We start from the raw sequence: 26516 nt of genomic DNA, 5'->3' as shown, positions 1-26516 counted from the left end.
CCATTCAGCCACAAGAGCATTAGTGAGGTTGGGCACTGTACAGGCCAGTCAAGTTCTTCCATGTCCAGATTTAGGATCTTAATTGGATCACCTCATCCACATAATAATTCACATTTCCTTTTGCTGCAGGATAATTTTCATGCTGTAGGAGACTGGTTTAAATTAAGATCCTACAGCTGTAGTAGCATTTCTCCACCACTAGGATGGAGAATTTCTCTCCCACAGGGATGGACACACCTGGGCCAAACACTCACCTGGGCCAAACACTCACCTGGGCCAAAACACTCCCCTGGGCCAAACACTCACCTGGGCCAAACACTCACCTGGGCCAAACACTCACCTGGGCCAAAACACTCACCTGAATAACACAGGGAAGTGATGTGTTTATAATTATGTCATTGTTTGGTATATGGAATCATTATTTATATTTATTTTTTGTCATTTAGCAGACGCTCTTATCCAGAGCGACTTACAGGAGCAATTAGGGTTAAGTGCCTTGCTCAAGGGCACACCGACAGATTTTTCACCTAGTTGGCTCAGGGATTAGAACCAGCGACCTTTTGGTTACTGGCACCACGCTCTTAACCACTAAGCTACCTGCTCAACACAACTCATAGCCCCCATTCTCATCGACGGGGCTGTAGTGGAACAGGTTGAGAGCTTCAAGTTCCTTGGTGTCCACATCACCAACGAACTATCATGGTCCAAACACACCAAGACAGTTGTGAAGAGTGCACGACAAAGCCTATTCCCCCTCAGGAGACTGAAAAGATTTGGCATGGGTCCTCAGATCCTCAAAAAGTTATACAGCTGCACCATCGAGAGTATCCTGACTGGTTGCATCACCGCCTGGTATGTCAACTGCTCGGCCTCCGAACGCAAGGCACTACAGAGGGTAGTGCGTACGGCCCAGTACATCACTGGGGCCAAGCTTCCTGCCATCCAGGACTTCTATACCAGGCGGTGTCAGAGGAAGGCCCTCAAAATTGTCAAAGACTCCAGTCACCCTAGTCATAGACTGTTCTCTCTGCTACCGCATGGCAAGCGGTACCTGAGCGCCAAGTCTATGTCCAAAAGGCTTCTCAACAGCTTCTATCCCCAAGCCATAAGACTCCTGAACAGCTAATCATGGCTACCCGGACTATTTGCACTGCCCCACCCCACCCCATCTTTTTACGCTGCTGCTACTCTGTTAATTATTTATGCATAGTCACTTTAACTCTACCCACATGTACATATTACCTCAACTACCTCAACTAGCCGGTTCCCCCGCACATTAACTCTGCACCGGTACCCCCCTGTGTATAGCTGTCACGCCCTAGCCTTGAGAGGCCTGTTGTTTTTAGTTGGTTTGGTCAGGCCGTGAGCCAGAGCAGTCCACTCCACCGGGGTCCAGTTCAGCTCCGGTCAGCGGCTCCACTCCAGACCAAGAAGTCAGCCCCTCTCCAGGGTCGGAGCCTCCCACACCAGGGTCCAGACAGGGCTTGGTGCATTGTGGGGGGATTGCCGATCCAGGCCCAGACGTCAGCCCCTCTCCAGGTTCGGGGTCTCCCACACCAGGGTCCAGACATGAATTGGTGCATCGTGGCAGGAAGGAGAAGGAAGCATTGCGCCGAGGTCCAGACCAGACCAGGGGCGCAACGGGGAGGCAGAGAGGAAGAGGTCTTCACGCCCGGAGCCGGATCCGCCACCGAGGTTGAAAGCCCACCCGGACCCTCCCCTAATGAGTCAGGTTGGTGCGGCTGGAGTACGCACCTTTGGGGGGGGGGGTACTGTCACGCCCTGGCCTTGAGAGGCCTGTTGTCTTTAGTTGGTTTGGTCAGGGCGTGAGTTTCTATGTTATATATTCTATGTTTATGTTCTAGTTAGTCTATTTCTATGTTGCAGTGCTAGGTTTGGCTGGGTGTGATTCCCAATCGTTGTCTCTGATTGGGGATCATCCTTAGGTAGCCCATTGCCTGCTGTGCATTGTGGGATGTTGTTCCTGTCAGGCTGGTATGTGCATAGCCCTTTGGACTTCACGTTACGTTGTTGTCTTGTTGTATGTTTATTTGAGTTAATAAACATGTACGCTTTTCACGCTGCACCTTGGTCCGACCCGTCTCTCAACGTTCGTGACAATAGCCTCCCTACTGTTATTTTATTTTACTTCTGCTCTTTTTTGTGTTTTATATTTTACTTTTTTATAAAAAAATTAATGCATTGTTGGTTAACGGCTGTAAGTAAGCATTTCACAGTAATGTCTACACCTGTTGTATTCGGCGCATGTGGCAAATAACATTTGATTTGATTTGATTGAATAATAATAGTAATAATAATAATTCATTTAATTTGTAAAGTGCATTTCTCACAGCCAAGGTGCAAAACGTCTGTTAAAAAATACATAAATAATGAAATCAATCCAAACACAGAGAACATAGGACAGAGAGAACAAACAAAGCTATATACAGGTGTCGTCAGATCAGGAGGACATGAGACCTGAATTAATAGAGGTCCTTTTCTGAACAGCACAGTCTTGAGCTGGGCCTTTAAGACATTCTCTTTGGCGACTACTAAGTATTTTAAAGTCTCCTGCTTTGGGATGGATATGTCAATGTGTAGTTCACAAATGCATATTCTACTGTATGATCAGAATTACTGTTTTACCTCAATTAGCCACGAAATCCCTAGTTAGAAAGCAACTGTTTTTCTGGAAGTTGTGTTGCGCCATTTTCCCCCTACAGTTTCCCTACATGCTGAGTTAATTAGTCCCTTAACCTTTTGGCCCTGGCGGAGACTTGAATCACCCCAGAGAACACTGCTACTCCAGCTGCTCTGTCTTCATCAGACTATGTGTTCTCTCATAATCCTAGAGCATCTGGTCGTCGCGGTGGTGGCACAGAACTACTCATTTCTCCTAAGTGGAGATTTACTATTTTCTCCCTCTCTCACCTGTCCATCTCCTCATTTGAAATTGTTGTCATCTATTGCCCACCAGGTACCTTTAGAGAGTTCCTCAATGATCTGGACACCTTGATAAGATCATTTTCATGGCTCACTGCTCTTAGTATTTGGAGACTTCAACCTCCCGATATCTGCCTTCGATTCATTTCTTTCCAACTCACTCTTTCCCCTCCTTGCCTCTTTTGACCTCACCCTTTTCCATTCACCTCCAACTCACAAGGCAGGCATTACGCTTGACCTCATCTTTACTAGAGGCTGTTCTCCTACATATCTGCACATACAGGATGTGACGTAGTGCGCAATATCCGGGGAACCCTTTTGGCTCGTGGGCACTACTTTTAAAACTACTGGCTAAAAAGTCAAACTAAAGCACCGGCGAATCTCTTTAAACAATGACAGACACTCTGCATTCCTGACAGTTAATATTATTATTTTATATTTTTATTAGGTTTATTTGAGCAGGGACAATGTATAACACAAACATTAGTCTCAGTACACTTGAGAGAAAGATGTGTTTGACCAGATTTAGCTAGCAGCTAATTTCTGTCTGTAGTCTGCTGCGGGGCTGCTGAAGGGAGATGGACCAGAAGGAACGAAGGGTGTGTGTGGTGCAGGAGAGTAGCACTAATTTATTAGTAGCATATGGCTATATGGACAGCAACAATATATGTGATGCTATTATAGTAATATGCACTCCCAAACAACTGCCCCGGGCCTCCCCTCTGAGCCTGGTTCCTCTCTCGGTTTCTTCCTTCTAAGCCTACGGAGTTGTTCCTGGCCACTGTGCTCCTGCTTCTGCTTGGTCTTTGGGGTCTAGGCCGGGTTATTGTAGAAGTACTTTTTGACAGCTGCTGATTATAAGTCATGTATTAAGGTTTTATGAAGGCTTTTTAATTATGACTTAAAAGGGCAAGTGAACGCAAAAAAAACTTTCCAGGACCATAATTGACTAAAAACTGTAAGTAGGATAATTTGGGTCAACAAGTCAGTATATTCCAAAAACAGAGTTTTTTAAAAAGATTTACATGAGGGTTGGGTTTAGATTATAATCATGCCCACTAACACGGGATTATAATGCCAAGGGAGCACTGTTTGCACTCTATCCCATCATAGCTGCCAACCTCCAGACAGTGTGAGAGACCTGCCCAGAGACACAGCGCCTCGGACTTGTTAACATAAGACAACACAATACCAATGTTATGTTGAAAGAACACTTGGCCCATAGGCCGTTTATGGAGTGGCCACTTGCCGATGTGTTTGATAGTGATCACTCCAGTCTGCCTGTTTTGGGCAAAATGAGAATTGAGACGATGGTTACTTTCATCCCAACTGCCACTTGTCAATATTCCAAAATTCTAAACCCCTTCGCGAGCATCTTTGGTCCCGCCGCTAGACTGTTTAGTAATATGATTCCCGATGAAACACTGATGCCAGACTGACACACTCTGGTAATAGATAGTGAGAAAGTTGTAAAAACAAAATGGCACCGAAGGACACACTTCGCCACTCACCAGTGACTTGATAAGCTGATTTAGATAACGTGGCTTGCTACTTGTACTAGCTAGCGTTATTGACAAACACAGAGATGGAACTTACCTAGCTAGTGATTTTGGGGACTGATAAACAGTTTGTAGCAGCTTGTGCTTTATTTACGATAGTTTGACAGCTTGCTGATGATGTAGATGTAAAATTGCGCGACAAAGACCTCCTGGGCAAAAAAACTTTACAATGAATGAAAGATTTGAGGAAGTGGCTATGTTGTTGCTACTGTGACTCAAGAGGGACAAACAACAGTAACTGCCAGGGAGGACCATCCTCCTTTTTAGATAAAACTTCACGTTCCAAATAATTGATTAAAACACGCTGTTTTGCAATGAATGTCTACAGCAGCTCTCTGTAGGGTAGCACCATGGTGTAGCCGGAAGACAGCTAGTTTCCGTCCACCTCTGGGTACATTGACTTCAATACCAAACCTAGAGGTATGTTATGTTAGCTAGCTGGCAGTGGCTATCCAACACTGGAACTCTTCCAAGTCAAGGTAAGCTTTTGGTTTTATTAATTTATTGCCACCGGGGCCCACTGGTGTAACTGCTAAACTGCCTGCTGACTGTACACTGTACTGCATGATTGTAGCAGGTTCACTAACGCGTTAGATCTAGTAGCTATCTTGACTATAACGTTAGCTAATATGGTGACAACGATGTAGGCTGTGTGTGCTCGAATTCTACAACGAGCAAAGTGATCATGCTGTTTGTATGTGGCTGCTATGAAAGTGAGCTGTGTTTGCGTGTGATTAGGGGTGTATTCATTCCGCTCGATTCTGTTGAAAAACATTTCTTAAACGGAAGCAAACGGAACGCAAACGGGGATAAACATACCTGAATTTGTCCAATAGAAACTCTCGTTTGCAACTGTTGGACTAATGATTACACCCTAGATCAGCTAGATGCAGGCAAGAGTGTGCAAGGCGGTATCGAATGTGTCACTGTCGGTCACCTTGATTACTCAAAATGTTCTCTCAACCACTGATTACTCAAAATGTTCTCTCAACCTGTGCACCTGCGTTGTAAACTTTCATTCGTAGGCTAGGTTGTAGCAACCTCATGATGGGTATAGAGAAAATGTGAGTATCATGTAGTAGCCTAAACCTATTGATGTTACATTGAACTGGGTAATTGGAATATGAATGACAGTCATCCTGTACACTGTAATAGAAATAAGGCCATGCTCATAAAAAAAAACAACATCCTCCTTCATCTTAAACGGCATGGACCGCCACTGTTCTAAATATAAGAATATCTAAATATACATTAAATAAATACATTAAATCATGATGTCACACTGATATTTGTTATTTCTTAATGGCTATAAAGGCTTATAGACATAATATAAATATTTTATTTTGAAGATAAATAATTCAAGTACTTCATGTTAATTTCACCGGCGCCACAGCTCTCTGGGCCCCTCTTCTGAATAGCTTCTTGGCCGATACCTTAAACTCCTCTGTCTTCAGAACGTATATGATGGGGTTGAGCATGGGTGGCAGTACCGAGGTCAGGGAGAGGTTGATGATCCGGGCGTTGGTTGGTATGAAGGGTTGGAGGAGGTATGTTAAAATAACAGGCAAGTAGAATATGGCAACCAGTATGAGGTGTGAGCTGCATGTCTTAATGGCTCTGAGTCTGAGAGAGAGAGAGAGAGAGAGAGAGAGAGAGAGAGAGAGAGAGAGAGAGAGAGAGATAGAGAGAGAGAGAGAGAGAGAGAGAGAGGTGGAGGGAGAGAGGTGGGAGAGAGAGAGAGAGAGAGAGAGAGAGAGAGAGAGAGAGAGAGAGAGAGAGAGAGAGAGAGAGAGAGAGAGAGAGAGAGAGAGAGAGAGAGGTGGAGAGAGAGAGGTGGAGAGTGAGAGAATGTGTGCCAGTACAGTATGTGATCATCTATCCAGTAAGTTTAATTGCATTCTCAATATTTCCCAGCATTTATCACACTAACAAGTCCATCACTCTAACAACATATTTCTGAGGCCTCACACCAATCAGTATATGGGCTGTTTTGGCTTGGACAAGGCTACTTACTGTCTTGACTTGACTTACTGACACCAATCAGGATTACTTCTCACCTGTCCTGGGGCAATGTGATGGTGAACAGGGCGTGTGTGATACAGATGTAGGATGATATGATGAAGACCATGGGGAGATAGAGGGCTACACAGGGATTGATATACGCCATCATCAGGTTAGGGACCACATCAGAACAGGGGGCCGCCAGACGGAACAGGGGACCATGGTCACAGAAGTAGCTGTTGATCACCAGAGACCTACAATACAATACATTATACAACATTTTTATTGTCCAGATATCAGAGCGAACAACAGAAATGTGTCTTCTGCTCATGTTTTCTCCAGGGTTACAAACCCGTGACCTTTCGGCTACAGGTTCACCTCCTTATCTGTTGGAATTAGTCTCACATTCAAGAGGAACTGAGTTAACATTGAGCCATCAGACTTTTACAGCACTGAGTCAAAGACATCATTTAAACTTAACCTTTACAACAACCTGACAGATGACAACAACAACAACAACAACAACAACATCACATTCTTATTTTTATCTCCTTTATTTGATTGGTCCACTGTGAAGTGTTTTGCAATTTTAAATTCACTTGAACTAAAGTTTGATTTGATTTAACAGATTAAGCTATATTCACAGAAGCTATGCTTTGCTGTAGAGTCATTGCACTACAACATGGTACATACTAACCTACAGAAAGAGAGGCGGGTGATGAGGCCCACAGAGATCAACACCATCAACACAGCAAACGTCCAGGCAGCCCCAGTCAGCCGGAGCATGGACCTGTGAGTCACCATCATGTGGTACCTGGAAAGAACACTAGAATGGAACTTTGAGGGTTGATGACATAGCCCCTCTAGTAATTTAATGAGATCTCTGTGGGAAATAATAATCTGTTCAACTTTATCGTGTTATTATCCTCAATGGTTTTGTAATTATTCAGTCGAGATTCCCACATTTGGGGAACTTGCAGGAGTCAGCACGGCCCGAGTGCAATGGCCAAGCCTCACCCTGGGTAAACCTCTGGGATCAAGGTGTCTCCGCTGCCAGGTAACTATATCCTTCTATATATTTTAAATACAGTGTATCCATATGGATACATATGGTGTGTTAAAACATATTTTTTATTTAATACATTTACAAAATAGTTTTGAATAAATTGTCAAATAAATCAAATAATTCAATTAAAAATACTTTATTTATCCCATAAGGGTCACATAATGTAGGCTTTTTGAATTTGAATTTAGTTAATGATTTGATTTATTATCTGAGACCTGAGTGGGCAGCAGATGGCCACCAGCCTGTCATAGGAGAGGATGGTGAGGTTGAAGGACTGCATGGTGAGGAAGAGGAAGATGAAGAAGAGGCTAGTGAGGCACTGGTCGTAGGAGATGAGCTGTCTGCTGAACAGGAACATATCCAGCAGCTTGGGGACCAGGGCCGTGCTCTCACACACGTCTGTGAAGGCCAGGTTGAACACAGCAATGTACTTGGGGCTGTAAGGTAAGATCATAACATAAATACCTAATAATATTAATATAAATGTCATGTAAAGGAGATTGGGGAGAAGGGCTCCCACACATGTCTATGAAGGAAGTATTATACTGTAGTATGTTAATGAGATAAAAGAGGTCTGATTACCTGTGGAGACTACGGTCCACGTAGATGCCAGTCATGACGAAGGCGTTGCTCACCTAGACCCAATACACACACACACACAGCAGAAATGACCCAAAATGGAAATACAGGTACATGCATTAGGCCAGTGACTATGGGTGGTGCTATAGGCCCCAACATAGTTCAGCTGAAATGTATATTAGGTTTTCTTAAGTTTTACTTCTATAGGAAAGTGAACAACTTTCGAATGTATCAACTGGACCAACTAGCTGATGCTGGCCGCACGTAACACCCTGGACCAGAGCTAGTTAGTAACACCCTGGACCAGAGCTAGTTAGTAACACCCTGGACCAGAGCTAGTTAGTAACACCCTGGACCAGAGCTATGGACTAACCAGAGAGATGATGTATACAAAACAGAGGAAGACGTAGTAGTACTTCATGTGGGGGATGGCTATGAAACCACTGATGAAGAAGTAAGGGGGTCGGATGATGGTGTTGATGTTCTCTGTCTGGTTAACGTCAGAGGTCAGGGAGCTCATCCTGACTGGTGGTGGTAACGGTTCCCTCTGGCTGGTAGTAATCTGGGGAAATACATTATCAATTAATACATTATTATAAAAATAAAGACATTCATAACTGTGTATTAATTCACCTGTTGACACAAGCATCATTGAAGCATCGTTAGTGCAAAGAGAATTATCCAAGTTAATCAAAAACGTAAATTAAAAATAAATAAAATAAATGCATTTTATATTTAAATTGTTTTTTTAACTTTATTAAATGTTACCGCATTCGATACCAGCTGCTTAAAAACGGTTAAACCACTCACTTCAGACATCAAACTAAATACCAGAATGTCAACAACTCCATCAACACCGTCAACTACTAAAGCCACTGTTTATCATGTAACGTGATGTAAAGTAGAACCCACCTCCTCAGGTGATATGGTGGACCTGACAGCCCACGTCTACTGTGAGTACCTGGGCAGAGAAAACAGGCTTATATATACTCTATCATCTCTACCTGCTGGCCATTAGTGGAGCCAATAGAGTTACATCAGTGATTCCCAATCCTGGTCCCGGGGACCCAAAGGGATGCACATTTTAGTTATTGCAACAACACACTTGACTCAGCTAATCAACTCATCATCAAGCCTTTGATTAGATGAATCAGGGCAAAAACCAAAATGTTGTTGACACTTTGGGAAACACTGAAACACTGAATGACATGTATAATACGGTATAATAATAGGATCTCTATGGTGAAGTCATCATGGAGGGGTGGGCTGACATAAAGGTGTCCATGTCCAGATTTAGGATCTTAATTGGATCACCTCATCCACATAATAATTCACATTTCCTTTTGCTGCAGGATAATTTTCATGCTGTAGGAGACTGGTTTAAATTAAGATCCTACAGCTGTAGTAGCATTTCTCCACCACTAGGATGGAGACTTTCTCTCCCACAGGGATGGACACACCTGGGCCAAACACTCCTTTGGGCCAAAACACTCACCTGAATAACACAGGGAAGTGATGTGTTTAGAATTATGTCATTGTTTGGTATATGGAATCATCAAGACAACTCATATCCCCCATTCTCATCGACTGGGCTGTAGTGGAACAGGTTGAGAGCTTCAAGTTCCTTGGTGCCCACATCACCAACGAACTATCATGGTCCAAACACACCAAGACAGTCGTGAAGAGGGCACGACAAAGCCTATTCCCCCTCAGGAGACTGAAAAGATTTGGCATGGGTCCTCAGATCCTCAAAAAGTTATACAGCTGCACCATCGAGAGTATCCTGACTGGTTGCATCACCGCCTGGTATGTCAACTGCTCGGCCTCCGACCGCAAGGCACTACAGAGGGTAGTGTGTACGGCCCAGTACATCACTGGGGCCAAGCTTCCTGCCATCCAGGACCTCTATACCAGGCGGTGTCAGAGGAAGGCCCTCAAAATTGTCAAAGACTCCAGTCACCCTAGTCATAGACTGTTCTCTCTGCTACCGCATGGCAAGCGGTACCGGAGCGCCAAGTCTATGTCCAAAAGGCTTCTCAACAGCTTCTACCCCCAAGCCATAAGACTCCTGAACAGCTAATCATGGCTACCCGGACTATTTGCACTGCCCCACCCCACCCCACCCCATCTTTTTACGCTGCTGCTACTCTGTTAATTATTTATGCATAGTCACTTTCACTCTACCCACATGTACATATTACCTCAACTACCTCAACTAGCCGGTGCCCCGGCACATTAACTCTGCACCGGTACCCCCCTGTGTATAGCTGTCACGCCCTGGCCTTGAGAGGCCTGTTGTTTTTATAATATAATAATAATAATATGCCATTTAGCAGATGCTTTTATCCAAATATACTTACAGTCATGCGTGCTTACATATTATTATTTTTTTGTGTATGGGTGGTCCCGGGGATCGAATCCACTACCTTGGCGTTACAAGCGCCATGCTCTACCAGCTGATTGGGGATCATCCTTAAGTAGCCCATTGCCTGCTGTGCATTGTGGGATGTTGTTCCTGTCAGGCTGGTGTGTGTATAGCCCTTTGGACTTCACGTTACGTTGTTGTCTTGTTGTATGTTTATTTGAGTTAATAAACATGTACGCTTTTCACGCTGCACCTTGGTCCGACCCGTCTCTCAACGTTCCTGACAGAAGATCCCACCAAACGAAGACCAAGCCGCGTGGCCAGGAGGAACAAACACCCGGACACAGCGGGAGGCTAAGTTGGTAGATTTTTACATTTTAGTCATTTACCAGACGCTCTTATCCAGAGCGACTTACAGTTAGTGAGTGCATACGTAATTTTTTTATTTAGATTTTTTTTCATACTGGCCCTCCGTGGGAATCGAACCCACAACCCTGGCGTTGCAAACGCCATGCTCTACCAACTGAGCTACATCCCTGCCGGCCATTCCCTCCCCTACCCTGGTCGACACTGGGCCAATTGTGCGCTGCTCCATGGGTCTCCCGGTCATGGCCGGCTACGACAGAGCCTGGATTCGAACCAGGATTTCTAGTGGCACAGCTAGCACTGCGATGCAGTGCCTAGACCACTGCGCCACTCGGGAGGGTGATGTCCTCCTCGGTTGGGGGTAAATCACGAGGAGGAGGCTGTCCGTTACGTTAGGGCAATGAAGGAGAAAGCCCGGGTAGGAGAGGATCAACGGCGACATCAACGGTGCCGGCCGAAGAGGAAGCCCGAGAAGCAGCCCCAAGATAATTTTTTTGGGGGGCTCACGGGGTGGACGAAGAGGCAGCAGGAGGCCGGGAAAGGGCTGACTAGTGAGGAGGAGGCCGCTATTTTCGAGGTCCTCCAAGACCTGCAGATCGAGAGTCAGAGAGGAGGCCACCACGTTACGGGGGCTGTTAGATCAGAGGGTGCAGGAGTTATCCGTTCAGAGGGAGGTGCTACATCAGGCTCAAAGTGAGAAGGAAGTAGTGGAGGCAAGGAGAGAGGAGCTGGTCAGGCAACAGAAGGAACGTGTGTTCATAGAAGAACCTAGGTATGCGGAGATATGCACTGTGTCGCCAGTGCGCGTTCACAGCCCAGTGCTTCCTGTGCCAGCGCCCCGCACGTGTCGTACAAAAGTGGGCATCCAGCCAGGACGGTTTGTGCCGGCTCAACGCTCCTGGTCTCCAGTGCGCCTTCACGGTCCAGTATATCATGCGCCAGTCCTACGCACTGTGTCGCCAGTGCGCGTTCACAGCCCAGTGCGTCCTATGCCAGCGCCCGCACGTGTCGTACAAAAGTGGGCATTCAGCCAGGACGGGTTGTGCCAGCTGTACAATCCAGACCTCCAGTACGCCTCCACGGTCCAGTATATCCTGTTCCCGGTTCTACGACTGTGTCACCAGTGCTCCTCACAAGCCAGTGGTGCGTGTATCCAGTCCGGCACGGCCCGTGCCTGCTCCTCGCACCACACCAGTGGTGCGTGTCCCCAGTCCGGCCCGGCCTGTTCCTGCTCCTCGCACCAGACCAGTGGTGTGTGTCCCCAGTCCAGCCCGGCCTGTTCCACCGGTGCCTGATCCAGCTCCGGTCAGCGGCTCCATTCCGGAGTCAGAGCATTCCGCTCCACCGGCGTCCAGTCCAGCTCCGGTCATCGGCTCCACTCCGGAGCCAGAGAAGTCCGCTCCACCGGTGCCTAGTCCAGCTCCGGTCAGCGGTTCCACTCCGGAGCCAGAGCATTCCGCTCCACCGGGTTCCAGTCCAGCTCCGGTCAGCAGCTCCACTCCGGAGCCAGAGCAGTCCGCTCCACCGGTGCCCAGTCCAGCCCCGGTCAGCTGCTCCACTCAGGAGCCAGAGCAATCCGCTCCACCGGTGCCTGATCCAGCTCCGGTCAGCGGCTCCATTCCGGAGTCAGAGTATTCCGCTCCACCGGGGTCCTGTTCAGCTCCGGTCAGCGGCTCCACTCCAGACCCAGACGTCAGCCCCTCTCCAGGGTCGGGGCCTCCCACACCAGGGTCCAGACAGGGCTTGGCGCATCGTGGGGGGATTGCCGATCCAGGCCCAGACGTCAGCCCCTCTCCAGGGTCGGGGCCTCCCACACCAGGGTCCAGACAGGGCTTGATGCATCGTGGGGGAATTGCCGATCCATGCCCAGACGTCAGCCCCTCTCCAGGTTCGGGGTCTCCCACACCAGGGTCCAGACAGGGCTTGGTTCATCGCGGGAGGTTTGCCGATCCAGGCCCAGACGTCAGCCCCTCTCCAGATTCGGGGTCTCCCACACCAGGGTCCAGACATGGCTTGGTGCATCGTGGGAGGAAGGAGAGGGGAAGCATCGCGCCGAGGTCCAGACCAGACCAGGGGCGCAACGGGGAGGCAGAGAGGAAAAGGTCGTCACGCCCGGAGCCGGATCCGCCTCCGAGGTTGAAAGCTTTTCACGCTGCACCTTGGTCCGACCCGTCTCTCAACGTTCGTGACAATAGCCTCCCTACTGTTATTTTATTTTACTTCTGCTCTTTTCTTCTCAACACTTTTTTGTTGTTTTTATATTTTACTTTTTTATTAAAAAATAAATGCATTGTTGGTTAAGGGCTGTAAGTAAGCATTTCACAGTAATGTCTACACCTGTTGTATTTGGCGCATGTGGCAAATAACATTTGATTTGATTGAATAATAATACACTGCTCAAAAAAAATTAAAGGAACACTTAAACAACACAATGTAACTCCAAGTCAATCACACTTCTGTGAAATCAAACTGTCCACTTAGGAAGCAACACTGATTGACAATACATTTCACATGCCGTTGTGCAAATGGAATAGACAACAGGTGGAAATTATAGGCAATTAGCAAGACACCCCCAATAAAGAAGTGGTTCTGCAGGTGGTGACCACAGACCACTTCTCAGTTCCTATGCTTCCTGGCTGATGTTTTGGTCACTTTTGAATGCTGGCGGTGCTTTCACTCTAGTGGTAGCATGAGACGGAGTCTACAACCCACACAAGTGGCTCAGGTAGTGCAGCTCGTCCAGGATGGCACATCAATGAGAGCTGTGGCAAGAAGGTTTGCTGTGTCTGTCAGCGTAGTGTCCAGAGCATGGAGGTGCTACCAGGAGACAGGCCAGTACATCAGGAAACGTGGAGGAGGCCGTAGGAGGGCAACAACCCAGCAGCAGGACCGCTACCTCCGCCTTTGTGCAAGGAGGAGCAGGAAGAGCACTGCCAGAGCCCTGCAAAATGACCTCCAGCAGGCCACAAATGTGCATGTGTCTGCTCAAACGGTCAGAAACAGACTCCATGAGGGTGGTATGAGGGCCCGACGTTCACAGGTGGGGGTTGTGCTTACAGCCCAACACCGTGCAGGACGTTTGGCATTTGCCAGAGAACACTAAGATTGGCAAATTCGCCACTGGCGCCCTGTGCTCTTCACAGATGAAAGCAGGTTCACACTGAGCACATTTGACAGACATGACAGAGTCTGGAGACGCCGTGGAGAACGTTCTGCTGCCTGCAACATCCTCCAGCATGACCGGTTTGGCGGTGGGTCAGTCATGGTGTGGGGTGGCATTTCTTTTGGGGGCCGCACAGCCCTCCATGTGCTCGCCGAAGGTAGCCTGACTGCCATTAGGTACCGAGATGAGATCCTCAGACCCCCTTGTGAGACCATATGCTGGTGCGGTTGGCCCTGGGTTCCTCCTAATGCAAGACAATGCTAGACCTCATGTGGCTGGAGTGTGTCAGCAGTTCCTGCAAGAGGAAGGCATTGAAGCTATGGACCGCCCGTTCCCCAGACCTGAATCCAATTGAGCACATCTGGGACATCATGTCTCGCTCCATCCACCAATGCCACGTTGCACCACAGACTGTCCAGGAGTTGGCGGATGCTTTAGTCCAGGTCTGGGAGGAGAACCCTCAGGAGACCATCCGCCACCTCATCAGGAGCATGCCCAGGCGTTGTAGGGAGGTCATACAGGCACGTGGAGGCCACACACACTACTGAGCCTCATTTTGACTTGTTTTAAGGACATTACATCAAAGTTGGATCAGCCTGTAGTGTGGTTTTCCACTTTAATTTTGAGGGTGACTCCAAATCCAGACCTCCATGGGTTGATACATTTGATTTCCATTGATAATTTTTGTGTGATTTTGTTGTCAGCACATTCAACTATGTAAAGAAAAAAGTATTTAATAAGATTGTTTCATTCATTCAGATCTAGGATGTGTTGTTTAAGTGTTCCCTTTATTTTTTTGAGCAGTGTAGTAATAATAATAATTCATTTGCATTTCTCACACCCAAGGTGCAAAACGTTTGTTAAAAAATACATAAATAATGAAAGCAATCCAAACACAGAGAACATAGGACACAGAGAACAAACAAAGCTATATACAGGTGTCGTCAGATCAGGAGGACATGAGACCTGAATTAATAGAGGTCCTTTTCTGAACAGCTGTCACGCCCTGGCTCTGGGGACTCTTAAATGTTAAGCCAGGGTGTGGAGTTTCTATGTTTTATTTTCTATGTTTAGTTCTAGATCGTTTAGATCTATGTTGGCCAGGTTGGTTCCCAATCAGAGGCAGCTGTAGCTCGTTGTCTCTGATTGGGGACCATACTTAGGCAGCCTGTTTGGCACTAGTCGGGGTGGGATCTTGTTCCGTAAAGGTTTGTGTTGTTAACCTCAGGACTTCACGTATCGTTCGTTTTGTTGTTTTGTTCGTGTGTTGTGTACTAAATAAAATGTACGCTTATCACGCTGCGCCTTGGTTCCACGAGTCATCAGTCAATGTTCGTGACAGAAGATCCCACCAAAAGAGGACCAAGCAGCGTGTCCAGGAACGCACGTGTCGTGCAAAGATGGGCATTCAAACAGGACGGGCGTGTGCCGGCTCAACGCTCGTGGTCTCCAGTACGCCTCCTCGGTCCCGTATATCCTGCGCCAGTGCCACGTGCTGTAGCGCCAGTACGAGTGCACAGCCCGGAAGTAGGCATTCAGCCAGGACGGGTTGTGTCAGCTCTTCGCTCCAGGCCTCCAGTCCGCCTCCACAGTCCGGCCCGGCCCGTTCCGGCTCCCCGCACCAAGCCAGTGGTGTGTGTTCCCAGTCCAGCCCGGCCTGTTCCTGCTCCCCGCACCAAGCCAGTGGTGCGTGTTCCCAGCCCGGTCCGGCCTGTTCCTGTCCCTCGCGCCAAGCCAGTGGTGCGCGTCGCCAGCCCGGTCCGGCCTGTTCCTGCCCCTCGCACCAAGCCAGTGGTGCGCGTCGCCAGCCCAGTCCGGCCTGTTCCTGCCCCTCGCACCAAGCCAGTGGTGCGGCGTCGCCAGCCCGGTCAGACCTGTTTTTGCCACTCGCACCAAGCCAGTGGTGCGCGTCGCCAGCCCGGTCTGGCCTGTTCCTGCTCCTCGCACCAAGCCAGTGGTGCGGCGTCGCCAGCCCGGTCCGGCCTGTTCCTGCTCCCCCCACCAAGCCAGTGGTGCGCGTCGTCAGCCTGGTCCGGCCCGTTCCTGCTCCCCGCACCAAGACAGTGGTGCGCGTCGTCAGCCCGGTCCGGCCCGTTCCTGCTCGCCGCACCTAGCCAGTGGTGCGTGTGTCCAGTCCGGCACGGCCCGTGCCTGTTCCACCGGTGCCTGGTCCGGCACCGGTCAGCTGCTCCACTCGAGCCAGAGCAATCCGCTCCACCAGGGTCCGGTCCAACTCCAGTCAGCGGATCCACTCCGGAGCCAGAGCAATCCGCTCCACCGGTGCCCAGTCCAGCTCCGGCCAGCGGCTACAGTCCGGAGCCTGTACAGATCGATCCACCGTCGTCGGGTCCAGCTCCAGTCAGCGGTGCCAGACCAGACCAGGGGCGCAACGGGGAGGTGGAGAGAAAGTGGTGGTCACGCCCAGAGCCGGATCCGCCTCCGAGGCGGAATGCCCACCCGGCCCGGGGGGGACTGTCACGCCCTGGCTCTGGGGACTCTTAAATGTTGAGCCAGGGTGTGGAGTTTCTATGTTTTATTTTCTATGTTTAGTTCTAGATCGTTTAGATCTATGTTGGCCAGGGTGGTTCCCAATCAGAGGCAGCTGTAGCTCGTTGTCTCTGATTGGGGACAATACTTAGGCAGCCTGTTTGGCACTAGTCGGGGTGGGATCTTGTTCCGTAAAGGTTTGTGTTGTTAACCTCAGGACTTCACGTATCGTTCGTTTTGTTGTTTTGTTTGTGTGTTGTGTACTAAATAAAATGTACGCTTATCATGCTGCGCCTTGGTTCCACGAGTCATCAGTCAACGTTCGTGACAACAGCACAGTCTTGAGCTGGGCCATAAAGACATTCTCTTTGGCGACTACTAAGTATTTTAAAGTCTCCTGCTCTCGGGTTGGATATGTCAATGTGTAGTTCACAAATGCATAATCTACTGTATGATCAGAATTACTGTTTTACCTCAATTAGCCATGAAATCCCTAGTTAGAAAGCAACTGTTTTTCTGGAAGTTGTGTTGCGCCATTTTCCCCTACATTTTCCCTACATGCTGAGTTAATTAGTCCCTTAACCTTTTGGCCCTGGCGGAGACTTGAATCACCCCAGAGAACACTGCTACTCCAGCTGCTCTGTCTTCATCAGACTATGTGTTCTCTCATAATCCTAGAGCATCTGGTCGTCGCGGTGGTGGCACAGAACTACTCATTTCTCCTAAGTGGAGATTTACTATTTTCTCCCTCTCTCACCTGTCCATCTCCTCATTTGAAATTGTTGTCATCTATTGCCCACCAGGTACCCTTAGAGAGTTCCTCAATGATCTGGACACCTTGATAAGATCATTTTCATGGCTCACCGCTCTTAGTATTTGGAGACTTCAACCTCTCGATATCTGCCTTCGATTCATTTCTTTCCAACTCACTCTTTCCCCTCCTTGCCTCTTTCGACCTCACCCTTTTCCAGTCACCTCCAACTCACAAGGCAGGCATTACGCTTGACCTCATCTTTACTAGAGGCTGTTCTCCTACTAATCTCACTGCAACCCCCCTCCAGGTCTCTGATCACTACTTTGTTGCCTTTTCTGTCTCCCTTTCCTTCAACCCAAACCACTCAGCCCCTACCCAGATGGTCTCTCTCTCTCTCTCCCACTATTCACTCCTCTTCTATCCTATCATCTCTCCCTTCTGCTAAATCCTTCTCCCTCCTGTCTCCTGATTCTGCCTCTTCGATCCTACTCTCCTCCCTTTCCACATCGTATGACTCGCACTGTCCCCTTTCCTCCCGACCGGCTCTGCCCTCCCTTCCTGCTCCGTGGCTGAGTGACTCATTGCGAGCTTACAGAACAGGGCTGCGGGCAGCTGAGTGACAATGGAGAAAAACTAAACTTCCGGAGGACCTATCATCCTTTCACTCACTCCTCTACCTTCTCTTCCTCTGTGTCCGCTGCTAAAGCCACTTTCTATCACTCTAAATGTCAAGCTTCTGGCTCTAACCCTAGGAAACTATTTTCTACCTTCTCTTGTCATTGCTATGCAGATGACACTCGACCCACCACCACCTCAAGCTCAACAAGACGGAACTTCTCTTCCTCCCGGGGAAGGCTTACCCGCTCAAAGCCATCTCCATCACAGTTGTGCAAAGAAACTTGGCGTGACCCTGGACAACACCCTGTCATTCTCTTCAGACGTCAAACCAGTGACTCCATAGAGTACGACCATACCTCACACAGGAAGTGGCACAGGTCCTAATCCAGGCACTTGTCCTCTCCCCTTCTGGACTACTGCATCTCGCTGTTGGCTGGGCTCCTCACTTGTGCCATCAACCCCCTGGAACGTATCCAGAACGCTGCAGCCCGCCTGGTGGTCAACCTTCCCAAGTTCTCCCATGTCACCCCACTCCTCCGCACACTCCACTGGCTTCCAGTTGAAGCTCACATCCACTACAAGACTATGGTGCTTACCTACGGAGCAGCAAGAGGAACTGCCCCTCCCTACCTTCAGTCTATGCTAAAACCCTACACCCCAACCCGAGCACTCCGTTCTGCCACCTCTGGTCTCTTGGCCCTCCCACCCCCTACCGGAGGGCAGTCCCCCCCTCAACCCCCCACCCCTCAACCCCCCCACCCCTCATCCCCCCTCCCTACTAGCACTGACTTTGCTGATAGCTACTTTACTGAGGAAACATTTACTTACTATGACTATGATGTGATTGTTCCACTAGCTATCTTAAGATGAATACACTAATTGTAAGTCTCTCTGGATAAGAGCATCTGGTAGATGACTAAAATGTTAAATGTACATTTTCCTCCACGTGGTCCAGCGCTTCGATTCGAGTTCAACCAATGAGCTTCAGCCACTCTCCATATGAGTGACATCTAGCAAGAGGCACATCATGCACCCACAGCAGAGCGAGAGAGAGAGAGAAAGACCAGTGACGTGGTGCACATATCTGCACATACAGGATGTGACGTAGTGCGCAATATCCGGGGACCCCTTTTGGCTCGTGGGCACTACTTTTAGAACGACTGGCTAAAAAGTAAAACTAAAGCACTGGCGAATCTCTTTAAACGATGACAGACACTCTGCCTTCCTGACAGTTAATATTATTATTATATATTTTTATTAGGTTTATTTGAGCAGGGACAATGTATAACACAAACATTAGTCTCAGTACACTTGAGAGAAAGATGTGTTTGACCAGATTTAGCTAGCAGCTAATTTCTGTCTGTAGTCTGCTGCGGGGCTGCTGAAGGGAGATGGGACCAGAAGGAACGAAGGGTGTGTGTGGTGCAGGAGAGTAGCACTAATTTATTAGTAGCATATGGCTATATGGACAGCAACAATATATGTGATGCTATTATAGTAATATGCACTCCCAAACAACTGCCCCGGGCCTCCCCTCTGAGCCTGGTTCCTCTCTAGGTTTCTTCCCTCTAGGCCTAGGGAGTTGTTCCTGGCCACTGTGCTCCTGCTTCTGCTTGGTCTTTGGGGTCTAGGCCGGGTTATTGTAGAAGTACTTTTTGACAGCTGCTGATTATAAGTAATGTATTAAGGTTTTATGAAGGCTTTTTAATTATGACTTAAAAGGGCAAGCGCTGTTTGCACTCTATCCCATCATAGCTGCCAACCTCCAGACCTGCCCATCACACAGCGCCTCGGACTTGTTAACATAAAACAACACAATACCAATGTTATGTTGAAAGAACACTTGGCACCTGGGCCGTTTATGGAGTGGCCACTTGCCGATGTGTTTGATAGTGATCACTCCAGTCTGCCTGTTTTGGGCAAAACGAGAATTGAGACGATGGGTGCTTTCATCCCAACTGCCACTTGTCAATATTCCAAAATTGTAAACCCCTTCGCGAGCATCTTTGGTCCCTCCGCTAGACTGTTCAGTAATATGATTCCCGATGAAACACTGATGCCAGACTGACACACTCTGGTAATAGATCGTGAGAAAGTTGTAAAAACTAAACGGCACCGAAGGACACACTTCGCCACTCACCAGTGACTTGATAAGCTGATTTAGCTAACGTGGCTTGCTACTTGTACTAGCTAGCGTTATTGACAAACACAGAGATGGAACTTAGCTAGCTAGTGATTTTGGGGACTGATAAACAGTTTGTAGCAGCTTGTGCTTTATTTACGATAGTTTGACAGCTTGCTGATGATGTAGATGTAAACATGTTCAATACGATAAAGCGAACATGACACACCCACATCAAATCCTCCAGACTCAAATCTCGTTCTTCTTAACGAGCAGAAAAACAGAAGCTCTTTAAACACATATAGACATAATGTACATATTTTACAAAAACATTTTTCTCATACCACTTCACTTAATTAAGTGAAGCAACAATACACTCATTCACTGTAGCTACACCAGTGGACGGCTCATAATAACGTCTGGAATGGAGTCAATGGAAACCACGTCTTTGATGTGTTTGATGCCATTCCATTGACTCCACTAGCTACACATAGCATTCTTCCAAACAAAAAAACAAACAAAAAGTCAAGTAGAGATAGCAACCGAGATAGCAAAAGAGAGATATCAATAAACTCGACACTTCAAGTACTTCTAAATCAGTGGAGGCTCCTCAGAGGAGGAAGGGGATGACCATCCTCCTTTTTAGATAAAACTTCACGTTCCAAATAATTGATTAAAACACACTGTTTTGCAATGAATGTCTACAGCAGCTCTCTGTAGGGTAGCACCATGGTGTAGCCGGAAGACAGCTAGTTTCCGTCCACCTCTGGGTACATTGACTTCAATACCAAACCTAGATGTATGCTATGTTAGCTAGCTGGCAGTGGCTATCCAACACTGGAACTCTTCCAAGTCAAGGTAAGGCTTTTGGTTTTATTAATTTATTGCCACCGGGGCCCACTGGTGTAACTGCTAAACTGCCTGCTGACTGTACACTGTACTGCATGATTGTAGCAGGTTCACTAACGGGTTAGATCTAGTAGCTATCTTGACTATAACGTTAGCTAATATGGTGACAACGATGTAGGCTGTGTGTGCTCGAATTCTACAACGAGCAAAGTGATCATGCTGTTTGTATGTGGCTGCTATGAAAGTGAACTGTGTTTGCGTGTGATTAGGGGTGTATTCATTCCGCCGATTCTGTTGAAAAACATTTCTTAAACGGAAGCAAACGGAACGAAACGGGGATAAACATACCTGAATTTGTCCAATAGAAACTCTTGTTTGCAACTGTTGGACTAATGATTACACCCTAGATCAGCTAGATGCAGGCAAGAGTGTGCAAGGAGGTATTGAATGTGTCACTGTCGGTCACCTTGATTACTCAAAATGTTCTCTCAACCACTGATTACTCAAAATGTTCTCTCGACCTGTGCACCTGCGTTGTAAACTTTCATTCGTAGGCTAGGTTGTAGCAACCTCATGATGGGTATAGGAAATATTTGAGTATCATGTAGTAGCCTAAACCTATTGATGTTACATTGATCTGGGTAAATGGAATATGAATGACAGTCATCCTGTACGCTGTAATAGAAATAAGGCCATGTTCATAAATAAATAATCATCCTCCCTCATCTTAAACAGCATGGACCGCCACTGTTCTAAATATAAGAATATCTAAATATACATTAAATAAATACATTAAATCATGATGTCACACTGATATTTGTTATTTCTTAATGGCTATAAAGGCTTATAGACATAATATAAATATTTTATTTTGAAGAAAAATAATTCAAGTACTTCATGTTAATTTCACCGGCGCCACAGCTCTCTGGGCCCCTCTTCTGAGCAGCTTCTTGGCCGATACCTTAAACTCCTCCGTCTTCAGAACGTATATGATGGGATTGAGCATGGGTGGCAGTACCGAGGTCAGGGAGAGGTTGATGATCCGGACGTTGGTTGGTATGAAGGATTGGAGGAGGTATGTTAAAATAACAGGCAAGTAGAATATGGCCACCAGAATTAGGTGTGAGCTGCATGTCTTAATGGCTCTGAGTCTGAGAGGGGGAGAGAGAGAGAGAGAGAGAGAGAGAGGTGGAGAGGGAGAGAGTGAGAGAATGTGTACCAGTACAGTATTACATTTACAGTCATTTAGCAGACGCTCTTATCCAGAGCGACTTACAGGAGCAATTAGGGTTAAGTGCCTTGCTCAAGGGCACATCGACAGATTTTTCACCTAGTCGGCTCGGGGATTAGAACCAGCGACCTTTCGGTTACTGGCACAACGCTCTTACCCACTAAGCTACCTGCCGCCCGTATGTGATCATCTATCCAGTAAGTTTAATTGTATTCTCAATATTTCCCAGTATTTATCGCTCTAACAAGTCCATCCCTCTAACAACATATTTCTGAGACCTCACACCAATCAGTATATAGGCCGTTCTGGCTTGGACAAGGCTACTTAATGTCTTGACTTGACTTACTGATACCAATCAGGATTACTTCTCACCTGTCCTGGGGCAATGTGATGGTGAACAGGGCGTGTGTGATACAGATGTAGGATGATATGATGAAGACCATGGGGAGATAGAGGGCTATACAGGGATTGATATACGCCATCATCAGGTTAGGTAACACATCAGAACAGGGGGCTGCCAGATAGAACAGGGGACCATGGTCACAGAAGTAGCTGTTGATCACCAGAGACCTACAATACAATACATTATACAGATATTAGAGCGAACAACAGAAATGTGTCTTCTGCTCATGTTTTCTCCAGGGTTACAAACCCGTGACCTTTCGGCTACAGGTTCACCTCCTTATCTGTTGGAATTAGTCTCACATTCAAGAGGAACTGAGTTAATTTTTTTTTTTACAGCACTGAGTCAAAGACATCATTTAAACTTAACCTTTACAACAACCTGACAGATGACAACAACAACATCACATTCTTATTTTTATCTCCTTTATTTGATTGGTCTACTGTGAAGTGTTTTGCAATTTTAAATTCACTTGAACTAAAGTTTGATTTGATTTATCAGATTAAGCTATATTCACAGAAGCTATGCTTTGCTGTAGAGTCATTGCACTACAACATGGTACATACTAACCTACAGAAAGAGAGGCGGGTGATGAGGCCCACAGAGATCAACACCATCAACACAGCAAACGTCCAGGCAGCCCCAGTCAGCCGGAGCATGGACCTGTGAGTCACCATCATGTGGTACCTGGAAAGAACACTAGAATGGAACTTTGAGGGTTGATGACATAGCCCCTCTAGTAATTTAATAGGATCTCTGTGGGAAATAATAATATGTTCAACTTTATCGTGTTATTATCCTCAATGGTTTTATAATTATTCAGTCGAGATTCCCACATTTGGGGAACTTGCAGGAGTCAGCACGGCCCGAGTGCAATGGCCAAGCCTCACCCTGGGTAAACCTCTGTGATGAAGGTGGCTCCGCTGCCAGGTAACTATATCCTTCTATATATTTTAAATACAGTGTATCCATATGGATACATATGGTGTGTTAAAACATATTTTTTATTTAATACATTTACAAAATAGTTTTGAATAAATTGTCAAATAAATCAAATCATTCAATTAAAAATACTTTATTTATCCCATAAGGGTCACATAATGTAGGCTTTTTGAATTTTAATTTAGTTAATGATTTGATTTATTATCTGAGACCTGAGTGGGCAGCAGATGGCCACCAGCCTGTCATAGGAGAGGATGGTGAGGTTGAAGGACTGCATGGTGAGGAAGAGGAAGATGAAGAAGAGGCTAGTGAGGCACTGGTTGTAGGAGATGAGCTGTCTGCTGAACAGGAACATATCCAGCAGCTTGGGGACCAGGGCCGTGCTCTCACACACGTCTGTGAAGGCCAGGTTGAACACAGCAATGTACTTGGGGCTGTAAGGTAAGATCATAACATAAATATCTAACAATATTAATATAAATGTCATGTAAAGGAGATTGGGGAGTAGGACGTGTTCCCACACATGTCTATAAAGGAAGTATTATACTGTAGTATGTTAAAGAGATAAAAGAGGTCTGATTACCTGTGGAGACTACGGTCCACGTAGATGCCAGTCATGACGAAGGCGTTGCTCACCTAGACCCAATACACACACACAGACACACACACACACAGCAGAAATGAACCAAAATGGAAATACAGGTACATGCATTAGGCCAGTGACTATGGGTTGTGCTACGGGCCCCAACATAGTTCAGCTGAAATGTATATTAGGTTTTCTTAAGTTTTACTCCTATAGGAAAGTGAACAACTTTCGAATGTATCAACTGGACCAACTAGCTGATGCTAGCCGCACGTAACACCCTGGACCAGAGCTAGTTAGTAACACCCTGGACCAGAGCTATGGACTAACCAGAGAGATGATGTATACAAAACAGAGGAAGACGTAGTAGTACTTCATGTGGGGGGATGGCTATGAAACCACTGATGAAGAAGTAAGGGGGTCGGATGATGGTGTTGATGTTCTCTGTCTGGTTAACGTCAGAGGTCAGGGAGCTCATCCTGACTGGTGGTGGTAACGGTTCCCTCTGGCTGGTAGTAATCTGGGGAAATACATTATCAATTAATACATTATTATAAAAATAAAGACATTCATAACTGTGTATTAATTCCCCTGTTGACACAAGCATCATTGAAGCATCGTTAGTGCAAAGAGAATTATCCAAGTTAATCAAAAACGTACATTAAAAATAATTAAATATAAATAAAATAAATGCATTTTATATTTAAATTGTTTTTTTACTTTATTAAATGTTACCACATTCGATACCAGCTGCTAAAAAAGGGTTAAACCACTCACTTCAGACATCAAACTAAATACCAGAATGTCAACAACTCCATCAACACCATCAACTACTAAAGCCACTGTTTATCATGTAACGTGATGTAAAGTTGAACCCACCTCCTCAGGTGATATGGTGGACCTGACAGCCCACGTCTACTGTGAGTACCTGGGCAGAGACAACAGGCTTATATACTCCAACATCTCTACCTGCTGGCCATTAGTGGAGCCAATAGAGTTACATCAGTGATTCCCAATCCTGGTCCCGGGGACCCAAAGGGATGCACATTTTAGTTATTGCAACAACACACTTGACTCAGCTAATCAACTCATCATCAAGCCTTTGATTAGATGAATCAGGGCAAAAAACAAAATGTTGTTGACACTTTGGGAAACACTGAAACACTGAATGACATGTATAATACGGTATAATAATAGGATCTCTATGGTGAAGTCATCATGGAGGGGTGGGCTGACATAAAGGTGTCCATGTCCAGATTTAGGATCTTAATTGGATCACCTCATCCACATAATAATTCACATTTCCTTTTGCTGCAGGATAATTTTCATGCTGTAGGAGACTGGTTTAAATTAAGATCCTACAGCTGTAGTAGCATTTCTCCACCACTAGGATGGAGACTTTCTCTCCCACAGGGATGGACACACCTGGGCCAAACACTCCTTTGGGCCAAAACACTCACCTGAATAACACAGGGAAGTGATGTGTTTAGAATTATGTCATTGTTTGGTATATGGAATCATCAAGACAACTCATATCCCCCATTCTCATCGACTGGGCTGTAGTGGAACAGGTTGAGAGCTTCAAGTTCCTTGGTGCCCACATCACCAACGAACTATCATGGTCCAAACACACCAAGACAGTCGTGAAGAGGGCACGACAAAGCCTATTCCCCCTCAGGAGACTGGAAAAGATTTGGCATGGGTCCTCAGATCCTCAAAAAGTTATACAGCTGCACCATCGAGAGTATCCTGACTGGTTGCATCACCGCCTGGTATGTCAACTGCTCGGCCTCCGACCGCAAGGCACTACAGAGGGTAGTGTGTACGGCCCAGTACATCACTGGGGCCAAGCTTCCTGCCATCCAGGACCTCTATACCAGGCGGTGTCAGAGGAAGGCCCTCAAAATTGTCAAAGACTCCAGTCACCCTAGTCATAGACTGTTCTCTCTGCTACCGCATGGCAAGCGGTACCGGAGCGCCAAGTCTATGTCCAAAAGGCTTCTCAACAGCTTCTACCCCCAAGCCATAAGACTCCTGAACAGCTAATCATGGCTACCCGGACTATTTGCACTGCCCCACCCCACCCCACCCCATCTTTTTACGCTGCTGCTACTCTGTTAATTATTTATGCATAGTCACTTTCACTCTACCCACATGTACATATTACCTCAACTACCTCAACTAGCCGGTGCCCCGGCACATTAACTCTGCACCGGTACCCCCCCTGTGTATAGCTGTCACGCCCTGGCCTTGAGAGGCCTGTTGTTTTTATAATATAATAATAATAATATGCCATTTAGCAGATGCTTTTATCCAAATATACTTACAGTCATGCGTGCTTACATATTATTATTTTTTTGTGTATGGGTGGTCCCGGGGATCGAATCCACTACCTTGGCGTTACAAGCGCCATGCTCTACCAGCTGATTGGGGATCATCCTTAAGTAGCCCATTGCCTGCTGTGCATTGTGGGATGTTGTTCCTG

At 46.8% G+C, this 26516-nt stretch overlaps 2 protein-coding genes and 2 pseudogenes across 2 annotated transcripts; all 4 read right to left on the bottom strand.

Annotated features, from left to right (window-relative positions):
• Nucleotides 1-5869: 5869 nt before the first annotated feature.
• LOC121580072 (olfactory receptor 1361-like) lies at nucleotides 5870-8700 on the bottom strand. The gene is made up of 6 exons (XM_045224602.1): nucleotides 8522-8700; nucleotides 8152-8204; nucleotides 7785-8006; nucleotides 7201-7317; nucleotides 6560-6757; nucleotides 5870-6125 (listed from the first exon to the last, which is right to left on the bottom strand). Exons 1-6 carry the CDS (start codon nucleotides 8666-8668, stop codon nucleotides 5870-5872), a joined length of 993 nt encoding a protein of 330 aa, XP_045080537.1. The 5' UTR covers nucleotides 8669-8700.
• LOC123492252 lies at nucleotides 7442-7568 on the bottom strand (annotated as a pseudogene).
• A 13067-nt stretch (nucleotides 8701-21767) lies between the features above and the next one.
• Nucleotides 21768-24541, bottom strand: LOC121580071 (olfactory receptor 145-like). The gene is given in 7 exon segments (XM_041895132.2): nucleotides 21768-22023; nucleotides 22476-22673; nucleotides 23077-23193; nucleotides 23661-23882; nucleotides 24032-24084; nucleotides 24362-24415; nucleotides 24417-24541. Coding segments are annotated over 7 exon segments (993 nt in total). The 5' UTR covers nucleotides 24510-24541.
• Nucleotides 23318-23444, bottom strand: LOC121580370 (annotated as a pseudogene).
• Nucleotides 24542-26516: the final 1975 nt, after the last annotated feature.

This window comes from Coregonus clupeaformis, chromosome 13, assembly GCF_020615455.1.
Source record: "Coregonus clupeaformis isolate EN_2021a chromosome 13, ASM2061545v1, whole genome shotgun sequence".
NCBI classification, from domain to species: Eukaryota; Metazoa; Chordata; class Actinopteri; order Salmoniformes; family Salmonidae; genus Coregonus; species Coregonus clupeaformis.
Note: the sequence above shows the minus strand (reverse complement) of the source record. Positions and strands in the feature narration are given on the sequence as shown.

What these genes read in the sequence shown, in the direction of transcription:
- LOC121580072 (XM_045224602.1), bottom strand. Translation starts at nt 8,668, where the DNA reads ATGAGCTCCCTGACCTCTGACGTTAACCAGACAGAGAACATCAACACC. An exon ending in TTGTATACATCATCTCTCTG is followed by an intron (nt 8,205 to 8,521) that starts GTTAGTCCATAG and finishes TATTGGGTCTAG; the next exon opens with GTGAGCAACGCCTTCGTCAT. An exon ending in GCCATCTGCTGCCCACTCAG is followed by an intron (nt 7,318 to 7,784) that starts GTCTCAGATAAT and finishes TGTTCTTTCCAG; the next exon opens with GTACCACATGATGGTGACTC.